Source organism: Sprattus sprattus (assembly GCF_963457725.1).
Source record: "Sprattus sprattus genome assembly, chromosome: 10".
NCBI classification, from domain to species: domain Eukaryota; kingdom Metazoa; phylum Chordata; class Actinopteri; order Clupeiformes; family Clupeidae; genus Sprattus; species Sprattus sprattus.
Window position 1 is genome coordinate 17,181,658 of NC_137908.1, and position 12,500 is coordinate 17,194,157.

Consider the following 12,500-nt stretch of genomic DNA (forward strand, 5'->3'; position numbering starts at 1 on the left):
ACACACAGGCACATGCATATGCGTGAACACACACACACACACACACAACTTCTTAACATACTTAATGTAGGATATGCTAAATATATCTGGATGATAGATGATTTCTAACTTCCTGCGTACTTGCTTTGATCTCTGTCTTGCCGCCTCCCCCTGCCAGTATTTTCTTAGACTAGGAAAGGTTTTAACACATCTGCATGCACACACACACAAACACACACACCTGTAGGGCCATGTGCAGAAAAGAAGATAATACGCTTCTTTCCTATTCTGTTCCATAACCCTAATACTATAATACCATGATGGAACTCTCTGCGCTTTCATCCTCATTCTTGTAGATCTGCATAATCAGCCTGACGACCAAAGTTTTGCTATGGACACCTCACAACAACACAGAAGCTATCACGGTACACAGCGACATTCAGGGCCCATAAACTCACTAACATAATGCAATAAAAAGAAATAATTAACCAGAATTGTGCAATAAAATGAAAGAGGATGATTAGAGTAACCGCATAATGGCTGCCTCCCCGCGAGGATCCGTGATCAAACCACTAATGAACGCCCACCTTTAATTTACAGCCATTAAATAATCCCTCCTTAATGAGCAAATGATGGGTAAAAGTCAGTCTCCATAGCCGTCTTTGAGATTTCCCTTTCCTCACATGACTCATGTTTGTGTGCATTAACAGACTGTCCCGACCTTACAAAAACTGGCTAAGGCTTTTATCCTGAGTGTAATGGATCAAACATGTGGAAAAGATAAGGTTTTTTTAACCTTTACATTTGAATTTCAACCTAATATAAAAGCATGTTGGACACATAAAACATCCCTTTCCCCTCGCTGATACTTTTGTACAATTAATATGTCAGAACGTCCGGCTCATCAATGCCACCAATACACCACTTGAGTCTGCCATGATGGTAAACTGATGGTGCAGACGAGACACACAGATCAGAAGAAACAAAGAGCATCAATGACAGACGTAGTTCACAAGACAATGTTTTTGTTTTGTTTGTTTGTTTGTTTTTTTAAAGGATAAATACCCTACATCTTCTCAGGGGCTTCGTTAGTAGAGAGCCATATTTCAATCTTAACAAAGGCAATAGCGTGAAATGACTATGTGACACTGCAACATATTATCTACCACCGAACTGAAATAAGTCCATTTACAAATACAGTAAAGCTCTTTTCCCAAACCTCAGCCCATAACAATGGTGCAGTCACTTTGAACATCAAATGATATACATCACATAATAACCCCTGTGCCTCTGACCCAAACCAGCTCAGTGACAGATCATCAGTAATGGGAAGAGGGAAAGAAAACCGCGGCGCACACAAAAACAGACCAACAAACAGGAAACACAGAGTAAGTATAGAGTAATCCAGTCACATCGATGTTTTCCCAGATCAGGTCCACTTAAACTGTTGCATACAATTACATATGATAATATATAAAAGCGGTATGGATGACAGTGAAGGTGGAAACAATTAAATACTCCCACCAAACAACAACACCAAAACAAAAGGTAAACATACAAATTATTTAGAGAAATCAACTCAGATCAATATATAGTTAAAAGCTGATTGATCAGACCAAATAAAGCATTAAACATTATTATATAAGATATGCAAATTTCTATATAGCAAAGTCAGAATTTTGGTTGGATGATATAACATTCTACTCACACATTCCTCTCATAAAGGTAAATTTTATTAGTGTGCCTCTCACACGTATGACTGTACATACACACAATATCATACATGGAGCTGGCTCTGGCTACGACAGTACATAATGGCGCAGAGATATTTACCTGGTAATGACATGAGTTAAAAACAACGACATTAAAATGCTACTACAAAGGCATTTCTGTAAATAAACACAAGTAAAGACAGATGTAAAAATCAGTCGTGGCTACTGTATGTATAAGGGGCATGCATACTGGTTGTTTTGTATGTTCAGTTTGTCGGAGGCCAACGCATAGGTTCCAGGCCTGGGACACAGTGCCCTCCGCAGAGTGACATCACACATTCAACTGTGTGAAGAAAGCCTTTAACATTACTCTTATGATGTCATCACTCGGACAAAGATCATCTTAAACAACAGCTTCAAACAACAACGCTTAAAATGCTACAAATTAAAACAAAAAAAAAGAAGAAAAGAATTCCCTTACTGTGATTTCTCTTCAGATAATCTCTGTCAAACAAACTCATCCACTCAACAAAAACGGAAAAAAAGCTCTTTGACAAATAGCTATGCCAATATTCCCCGTAAATCATTATGCTTTAGTCACAATCAGAGAAATCCCAGCATGATTTAGTCCCCCCATCATTAGGAGAGCAAAACAAGTGAATACAGCTACTGGGTGAACATTTGGTAAATCACATCTGTACAGAGATTAAAATGGTAAAAGCTTCACGTGTAGAACGCCTCAGAGTTCCCTCCTGGTCGCACTGACTGACATCAGATATTTGCTTTCCATGTTGGTCAAGGAACCCATCACGTGCCCTGTGACACAAGCTGGCAATAAAGTGCAATCGTGTCTCAGTGGGGACTGGGACGCTTGTTCTGTTACCTTGGCTGCGGTGTCTGTGATGGCTGACAGTATACAGATGGACCACAAATTGGTCTAAGAAACAAAGAATGGTGCAGCACCCTCTTGTGGTGAACATACTGTTTCACAAGCCAAGCCAGTGATAAAATGGTTCTATTGTTTTTTGTTCTGTTTTTTTTCCTTCCCCTCGTGAGAGATCCTCTTTTACAAAGTGAAAAAATGCACATTTAAGCTCAGATGCAGACAAATCTGGTTTGAGTGGTTTTGTATAAAAAACTGGCCGAAATAACATGAAGAGCTGTGATGTTAAGTGAAGCATACAGTCGCATCAAACATATCGCAATTGCACATCTAGAGATGACTCTTAAAATCCAGTCATTAAAAAACATCCATGTTATGACAGAAGATGAGGACATGAGAGAGGGAGTGGTGGGAAGATAGAAAAAGACACATTAAGAAATTCTATGGGCTCTCAACATCTTCACCTATTCATTCCCACATTACCACATATTTCTCTCTTTGAATCGGCCATTCCAGTCTCTAGTTACCCCAAATGAAGCTAGGTCCATGTGTAAGTGCACGGACATACAAAGTTGTGTATTCACTGTATGGTCTGGTGTGTGTGTGTGTGTGTGTGTGTGTGTGTGTGTGTGTTTGTGTGTGTCTGTTGTCAGGCGTGGTTAAAAGTCACTGAGGATGGAGATGTCAGCGAACTCCTTGCGGTAGCGATGGGCAGAGAGCGAGAGCACAAAGGCCCACTTCAGAGACATGAAGCTCCACACACACGACAGGAACAGGCTGTTGGGATCCTTCAGAGCTACAGACAACACACACACACAAACATGTTTAAATGACATGCAAAAAGAGTGGTCCATTCACCTACAGGGGATTAGTAGAAATGACAAAGTAACTAATGACACCAATCCCTTATGGTATTGCATTGCAAGGGTGTGTAATATCACACTTATGGTGTTTCAGGTGTTCACATAAGCATCTAAGATTAAGATACATATATATTCTCTGTTACCATGCAAGTGAGGAACAGCCTCTTCAGAAAGTATGTGAATGGAACAGAAATGTTCACCAAGTCTGCAGTGTAAATCTCCTTGTGGTGTCTTTTTGCTCATGCCAAAACACTACTGAATCCCAATGGAATTCCAAGCCTTGACTAAAACAGCTGGTAACTGCCTGTGGAGCTACAGCTATTGATGACCACTGACTTTACAGACATGGCCCTCATAGTTTTGAGTGTAGTTTTTCAAAGACGGATTCCTTTTGTTTGGGACCAAAATATGTAATTTCACGCGAGCTGTAGTTTAGTGCAAACCCCGGAATCATAAAGGGATGCCAGAGAACCTTCACCCTAAATGAAAAACAGACATTGTTTGAATTTGACTAAAGACAGACCAATACAACACAACCCTGCATAAAGAGCTTTGTTAATGTAACTGGTCTTTGCATGGAAGTCTAGTTGTGCCTTTCAAGTACATGTTTTTATGTTGTTTACACAGATAAAGATTGAAACCACTATCTAAGCAGTTCAGCAGATCGAATTTATGTTTAAAAAGTTGTCCTATGAGGCTGAAAAGTTACTGTCATATTTTATTTCTTTCGTAGCAATGATGTGTTATAGTGTAAAATGTGTCCATTAAATGACCAATCACTGCTGGCAGGGGGCACTGCCTGTTTGTTTTCACCTTGGGAAGGTACTATGGTTACTATGCACTGCAATCTACCAGGCGCGCACTCCCTGCTGAGAGCTGCTTAAACTCAACTGTTTAAATATCCTGAAGAGAGGTAAGTTAAGGCAGAGAGAATATAAGGGAAAGAAAGAGATAAAGAGGTAAGTATTTTTTATTTTGTTTGCTTTTTTGTTCTGTAATATCTATGTTTGTTCTACGGATGTTTAAGTCTATGTATGTCTACACACAGAGACTTTGATTCCTAGTTTGTTTTTCTAATCCTCTGTACTGACTGGTTTAGCAATAAAAATGCACTTCAGAATCTGAACTGGACAGAGAGAGAGAGAGGGTGAGAGAGATATACAGAGAGAGGGACAGACACTCACATTCTTTACGTGTGATGGCCACTGAGAGAAACGTGATAAAGGCGATGATGGACAGCAGGGAGAAGAAGACCCCGATGAAGAGGAAGAACTTGAGCCCCTTCAGCCAGGTCCGCCAGTAATCCTGCAGGTACATGATGTGTGTGACCAGTGCCCAGAGGGCAAGCACACCTGTTGGACACACACACACACACACACACACACACACACACACACACACACACACACACACACACACACACAGACACAGACACAGACACAGACACAGACACAGACACAGACACACACACACACACACAGTATAACACACATTTAAATTCACTTTCTCTGTGGAAACATGACCCTTCACCAATTACACATTCAAACAAACATGTCACAGACTGATCTCTGCTGAGATACACCTACCTCACCAGAACACCATGTTCTGATGTTTACTCATGTGCAACCTGTTCTGCTTGTCTGTTTTTAGTTAGGATGTGTATCTCCGTGACTGCGTGTGTGTGTGTGTGTATATGTGTGTGTGTGTGTGTGTGTGTGTGTGTGTGTGATACCAGCTCAGCAAAGAATATTCTGCCAGCCATGGCACTTTCATTCGCTGTGTCATTCTTTCTCAGCTCACACTTTTCAGCTCGTGTCACCCCATTCCTGTCGTTTCCCCACATAATCACACTAGTTAGGCTACTTCTCCTTTTCTGCCTCAGTTCTTCATATTTTCCTCTTTCGCAATAGCAAAGCCCACCTTTTCTGTCCCTGGTAGCCACAATAAAGTCCTTAGTCATGGCCAGTGTGGGATTTACAGTCCAAAAGTAAAAATGCACAGTCATCAGACAGATCAGCATAACTTGTATGTTTGTTAGTAAAAAAAACTGGAATGTCACATGTTAAACCTTTAGCACATGCTCACAGAAGAAAGTCAAGTCAAGTGTATTTGTTGGTTCAGGATCTGGGCTCTGTAAAGTGCGTAGAAGCAATTTCATTGTTTTTGCACAATATAAAAAACATGAATTTAATTTGTACTGCACAGTTTGAAAACAAAAATGCAGTTGACCAAAGAGCTTCACAACGTAGAAAAGGAGTACAGAAATGTACAAATAACACAAAGACAAGGACAAAGCACACATAAATACAACTCTAAACACCTAGAAAGCCACAGATAACCAGTGGGTTTTTAGCCTGGATTTAAAGCATTCAATGGTGGGGGCTGATCGAACATGTCGTTACGCTTCATACGACTGTTTGGAATGGAAAGCAGCAGTTTATGGGATGACCTCGTGCTCTAGGAGGACAGCGGGGATGTATGTAAGAAAACAGTTGCTTGACCTTGCTTAAAACTTTAAAGACAACTTAACAGCATTTACTTTCTTATCAAATTTAATATCAGGGTTACATAAAATGCCAAGATTCTTAATTTAGGATTTGTCATAGTCAAAGAGCGGCCCTAGACTACATTTTTTACATCTGGAGATCAAAAACTTAAAGCAGTGGGTTTACCTCAGAGGCTGACCTTTGCCCAATCGCATCTTGCTCCAGAGGAATATCGGAAAATCTCAAAGTTCACCCAGAGCAAAGTTCTACTATAATGTGATGTTAATTAACTGCCTGGCAGAGATAGGAATGCTAGTTAGAGATGGCCTGCATTTTACATAGAATTGATAATGACATCCTAACAGTCTGCACTCATTCTGTTCAGTGTTGACCAATGAGTTTGATAGCAAACTGCCGAATGTAGCCTATGATCACACCTAGGGTGATAGGCTTATGGATACAGGTAATGTGTTGATAGAGACACTAGTCTAGCCGTCAAGCCAGGCCAGCAGATCTGATCAAACGAATAGATTTATATCTCTTCATAGATTGGACATGATTAATCCAAGAAAGGAGTTTTGCGTCTGACATAAAAATTACACTACAGACAAACTTAAATCATAAGATTATCATGCCATGTGAGACAAAACCTACTCATGTATGTGAATTAAGTAAGCAAGTTTTGTTTTATTTACCTAATTAGGCCTTCTGTGGTTCCCTGACAGACCAAAATCACGCAGAGACCAAAATATATTTATACTACTGCCTGCCAATACAGTACGGAGGAAAGCCTTAAAAGTAGACTACAGCAGGTTACATAGTTTTAGGCTTAACTAACTAGACATCAAATAATTATATAATATTGGGAGCTCTGATTCCAAAAACAGTGTCTCTGACTTGTTTCTCAAGTGTCAAATATAATTTATATTTGCAGGGCCAATTAATGGTTCACTGAATGCATAGTTATATTGGGAAACCATTTACAAACCCTTTCTTAAAAATGACTAAACATTTCATTTTCTCAACAAAAATGCAGACACATTGGCAAGCAAGTGGGATGGTATGTGGAGTTCTAGAGCCCTTAAAAGTCATATTCTCTAACGATAGATTATGATTTTGAAAACTAAGATTCACCAACAGTTTCACAAACTATGTTTGACTTAAATTGAGACGTTACCTGATAAGCCGCCCATTGATGCTGTCCATGGCTGTTTATATGCAATATTCCACACCAGAAAAGCGGAGAATCCCATAGCCATGCCGAAAGCAGCATAGCCTATGCTGATGTATGTTTTATTAATCGCCATTGGGAAACCGAATACGAAAGGACTCACAGTAAAAACGATCCCAGCAAAGACAGAAGTAGGCTACGTGCTGCGGTAACTAAATGTTGAAATCATAAAACATAAAGTATCACCTATTCTAAAAATAGTTATTATGAAACATCAGCTCCACCTCCGTTTATCAACAAGCGCGTTATCTTCAATTGCGAAATTATTATCTGCGAAGAGACGGTTCATAAATACTCCAGTTTCTGAATAGTTTTGGGCTCATAGCAAGACACCGACAGTTGGTATGTCGTGTCTTTATCAAGCGTTAATGACAACTAGCAGCTACTGTATGTTGTTTTCCATGTTTACAGTCAGAGCACCAAAGGTAGTCCAAATTACCACCGATAGCTAATGTGAAACGACGAGCATGCGAAGAAACTACTTCGTCCACGAAACAGTGACGCCTGTTGGTCGGGAAGAATACAGAATTACCCATGCCAAAGTTACAAACGTGCCGTGGTGCTTGCAGGTCTGTTTTATCGTCTGTCAAGGATGATAATTGTATGTGTCAAACTAAAAATGTTTTACAAGAAATCTAGTTGGACTGGCAAAAATTCAGCTCTGGTATGCATTGAGTGTAAGCTTAAGAACAGCCAGAGGTAGTCAAGGCTCTGGAAGGATCCAGCAGAGTCGAGTGCTTTGGGGTTGTACAAAAATTCAGGTTCAGTGGTCCTCATAGGGTGACCAGACGTCCTCTTTTACCCGGACAAATGCTCTTTTCTAGACCTCTTCCCAAATTGTCTCGTTGGATATTTGTGTTTCTCTGGGTCTTTCACAAACTAGTTTTTACGCCCTTACAACTTTTGGAAGGGATATTCCCCTTACGTTCCACCTTCTTGCGCGAGCTCTGACTGAAAGAACTGTCACTGGTCGACCTCCTTCTCTTTGTTGCCAGATGCACGATAAATATCCTCCAAAGACGACCATTTTGAGCATTTGGTACGATACTTCGCCATTTTCAATCTACCAACACGGAGCACCTTGCCGCTTCTTCTAGAAACTAGTATCTTTTCCAAATGCAGATGTCATGTGCTGTTGTAAACAATGCAACTAGGCACTAGTTGCATTGTTTACAACATCACATTACACAGATGTCATGTGCTGTTGTAAACAATGCAACCAGTTGCATTGTTTACAACAGCACATGACATCTGCATGTGGAAAAGATGGCAAAACCTCGTCGCGGGGGGAGAGCGGGCGGGGTCATCTGTATGAAAAAGATGGCAAAATATCTTCGCGGGGGGAGGGGCAGGGTCATCTGTATGCTATGTCCTATTTTCTCAAACTCAAATATGGTCAACCTACAAATCAATTCGTGATAAACCAGGACCAACTGTCAAAAAAACACTACAACTAGCCTCTTGTTTGCCAAAGTGCCCTTTATTCACATTCACCAACATATTCAGATATTTTCATCAGGACCTATACCTAGGCCTTGGTTTGATCAAATCACGTTACCTACCTGTTTGTCCCTTGTAGGCCTGAAGTAAGTTCTACTTGGTGTTAGGGTCATACAACTTCATTTGATCATTTTTCAGTCCTGTGAGTATGTCATATACCTCCATTTTGAGTTTGAATATGCAATTAGTGCCATCATTCTTATTTCACTAACAGTCATAGACAAAACACACACACACACACATTTTTATCTCCTTTAGAAATTATGCAAATTACGTACTGTGTATTGTAAAAAAAGACCACTTTATTTTCTCAGCTATATACAACACCAAAATAAAACGTTGTTATATCCCAATGTGGGACAATAATATTTTGTCAACAAAACAATGACCCATTTTCAAAGTATATTAAAATATTTTCCTCACTTACAGTAGCGAAAAATGTACAACTCCAACAGGACCAGAATAAAAAGGCAGAAGAATTCTCTGATAAACACGATTACATGTAAAAAATTAGATGTTGCAGAGTCAAGAACTTCATGTTAAATATATACCCACACATGAACAAATTAACTAAATGTGAGGAATTCAAAGGGCTGTATTGTAGGTAGAACATTCATTCTTATGGCTTTTTCTGGGAACATATTTGCACAATTGAAGGCCAATTTCAAATGGACATTATTTGTCTGTTCCTTGTCTTAATTCCCTGCTCTCAAAATATTGGTAGCTTATCTAGGATGCATATTTTTTTAATCATGTGTCTGAACTGTAATTCATCGATAAAAATGTGTTTGTAGTCTTTTTTTTGTATCTTATTGCATTACACAGACTTTAAGCATATTAAATACATACAGTACTCATAAGTAGTAGGATATTCAAGTAGAATCCAAACTGAAGTATATACAGTATAAAGGTGTGTTAAAAACACTGATCTAACTATATCATTTGGTGAACAAATAGGCGAAGTGCATGGTTAATAGGGTTTTTAAGACCTGAGGAATACCATGACCGGTTGTGAATATTGTAGTCTTCCCTGGACATTTATGACAACCCATGTAACTGAAAAGCATGCCACTGGAAACTGCAGACGGGACGTGTGGATAGCGTGTGACAGTTGGACACAGCTTAGCTAATGTGTGTGTGTTTGGCCTTACACAGAACAATCCAAAGTAAATACGCAAAAAATGCAAAGGCAAAACCTGAATGTTGTCTCAATAAAAAAAAAAAAAAGCTTTTAGCAGAGTAATGTTCACTTTTTCCCTTCTGCTAATTCTTAACTCTACTGCAAGCTTTGGGACATTCAAGGTTGTGAAAACAAATATCTGCAAAATTGTTCTGTGCGACTATCTAAAAGCAGGGGGGAGAACTCGGACAATGAACCCTTTGATCCTATGGGCTGTTCCAAGTTCAATGGTCCATCATCATGGCTCCCTCTCGATTGTCAAAACACACAGTCACTTGACTCTTTGGCTTCATCACTACAATAGCATACATTGGACCACGTGGATGCTATAGGCCTGCTCTCCAGGGTTTTAACAAGGTTTGTCAAACTCTACCTCTGACAATAACTGGGGTACAAAGCGAAAACTTGAGATTTACTGAAACTTGGATGTGGAAACCACAGGCAATAACTAGCCAATTCACTTTTCCAGTTCTACTGAAACAGATATATGAGACCGATACATACATACACAACCAGTTAAGCCTCAAGTACGCATAATTTAGCTGTGCTTGTAATTTACGTGTGAAGCGTGAATGACTTCCAGGTTTCATGAAAAGAAATGTGCCTTTCTGAGGACAACTAAATCAGTGCTTCCACTGGGGTTGCCAGGTATCAATGTCCTATTTTGATGACGTGCCATTGAGGTTATATAAATGCTGAGGGGGAGAAGCTCTAAAGAGTCCAATCCTGTAAAATTAGGTCGCTGACCCCATGCCTAATCATCGGCTAATGTAGTCTGTTAGCAGTGGCAGGGGTTTCAGTCCACTGACAAACACAGCAGTCACACCTGCATCAGAACTGGCTTCTGTCTGTGCCTTTAGTGCAGTGCAGTAGAACCTGCCTGGTCCTTCTTTGGTTGCAGTGTGTTCATCAGACACAGGTTTAACACATCAGCCTGTGCTATGTTCCCTCATGGAGCTTGGATTCCTCTTCTCACTGCCTGCTGTGCTTAAAGTGCTGGTTTCCGAAGATCTTGTTCAGGCCTCGGATGAAGCCTGGGGCTTGAGTTGTGCCTTCTCCATGGCTGTACCATAGGGGTCAGATCGCTTAAAGAAACCCAGCTGCAGAGAGACGATGTGATAAACATTCATGAAGTCCTTCATTATTTTGTGGGGAGCATAAAGTTGGCATGTAAGACACATTTGCACTTTTTTAGTTAATGAACAAGTCAATCTGGAAAGCTTGCAAATATATACATAAAAAACATTGTTTTTTATGTTTATGAAATATTCTGTGGAGTTTTTCAGCACAGCCCTTAACTACATCATCTAGTTAAGAATGGTTGATTTATCAAAATAACTGTGGCACTGTTTTAAACCAGCTTTTCTGTTTGCCCACATTGATATTCATGTTTGTAACAATGAACCATTTGGTGCCAACTCTGCAAAAAGAGATTAGTATTAAAAACAACAACAACAAAACATTTCTCTGAATACAATTTTGCTTCTACGCATAAGCTAGGTTGACATGTTCTGACCTTGTATAAAATGTATATGAGCAACGCCAGCAGTAGCAGTCCAGCCAGTATGGCTAGGATGATTATCCACAGGGGTACAGCATATGGGTTCTCTGGATTACCCCACACTATTGGGGTCACGACCTACAAGAAGACAGGATCAGAGCATACAGACAGCATTAACATTTAAAATACAACCACTCTTGATCCAGTATGCTGTTAATGAAACACAGACACGAAACACAGGAAAAAAAAGAGAGAATCAGAGAGGAAGAGAGAAAGGGACAGGGATAGGGAGAGGGAGAGAGGGGGGGAAAGAAGGAAACTTACTTTGGTGGATCCGCTTGGGTGCTCCTTTGGCAGTATGGAGTAAGGCATCTTTTCCACTCTGTATTCCAACATGCACTCCAGCAGGTACTGCTTGTAAGCTCTCTGCAGAGGCAACAGACAGCAATCATAAATGACATGGCTTCAACTGCACCTCTAGTGGCTCATTCAAATGACTGGCAAAGTGTGACTGGTCGAACGGGTGAAATGCAGACGTTCAAGTGTGTTAATTTAGCACATACTTTTGTCCAAAACGTTCAACAGTTTGCACGTACATTTTCATAAATGTACTTAGTGTTGTTAGCACCAAGAGCTACAAGAGCCTATAGTATCATAAAGCAGCTCTTGTTTGTATAAAAGGCAAGTATGGAATGCTAGTGAAATGCTAACTCTGGCCATAGGGAGGCAGCAGAGAAAACACATAAACCCCTCTCCACTGCAACATACTGTTTCTGCATCTATACCTGCACACATAGACATGCTGCTTTTCCCATTCCCATACCAAATGTCTTTTTCCTTTTCCTCTTAAAACAGTGTTACTGTCATGGTCGTCTCAAGCATAATGCCAAAAGTGTTGATGTCTGGGGAGTGAAGGTGCCTCTCACCTGTACGAAGGTCTCTGCACTGACACGCGACCTCACTTTCAGGATGGCGCTCTTTCCTCTGGGCAGCACCCCAACGCTGCACTGCAGTCTCCAGCACTGCACCGTCCAACAGGACTGGGGACAACGGACACAGAAAAGTCACACAGAGAGGGAGACAAGTGTCAAGGAGAGCCATTCAGTCAGACAGGTTTTCTTTTCGCTAGTTGTTATTGTTTCTCTAACGTTTTGGTCCAGCTCTG

General features: G+C 40.3%; 2 protein-coding genes across 2 annotated transcripts in view; both read right to left on the reverse strand.

Moving 5' to 3' along the window:
• Window positions 1-1,694: 1,694 nt before the first annotated feature.
• Window positions 1,695-7,567, reverse strand: LOC308371329 (heme transporter hrg1-A-like). Its single transcript, XM_080846191.1, has 3 exons — window positions 7,101-7,567; window positions 4,622-4,789; window positions 1,695-3,370 (listed from the first exon to the last, which is right to left on the reverse strand). The coding sequence occupies exons 1-3, from the start codon at window positions 7,228-7,230 to the stop codon at window positions 3,234-3,236; spliced, it is 435 nt and encodes a 144-aa protein (XP_080702317.1). The 5' UTR covers window positions 7,231-7,567; the 3' UTR covers window positions 1,695-3,233.
• A 3,244-nt stretch (window positions 7,568-10,811) lies between these two features.
• The window catches only part of LOC308371476 (integrin alpha-5-like), a gene marked incomplete at its 5' end in the record, with an annotated part of 38,298 nt that continues 36,609 nt past the window's right edge, over window positions 10,812-12,500 (reverse strand). The window contains 4 exons of the mRNA XM_080846385.1: window positions 10,812-10,934; window positions 11,351-11,473; window positions 11,660-11,761; window positions 12,262-12,375. Of these exons, the coding sequence (XP_080702511.1) occupies window positions 10,851-10,934; window positions 11,351-11,473; window positions 11,660-11,761; window positions 12,262-12,375 (423 nt within the window). The 3' untranslated portion in view covers window positions 10,812-10,850. The remainder of the gene's footprint in view (window positions 10,935-11,350; window positions 11,474-11,659; window positions 11,762-12,261; window positions 12,376-12,500) is intronic.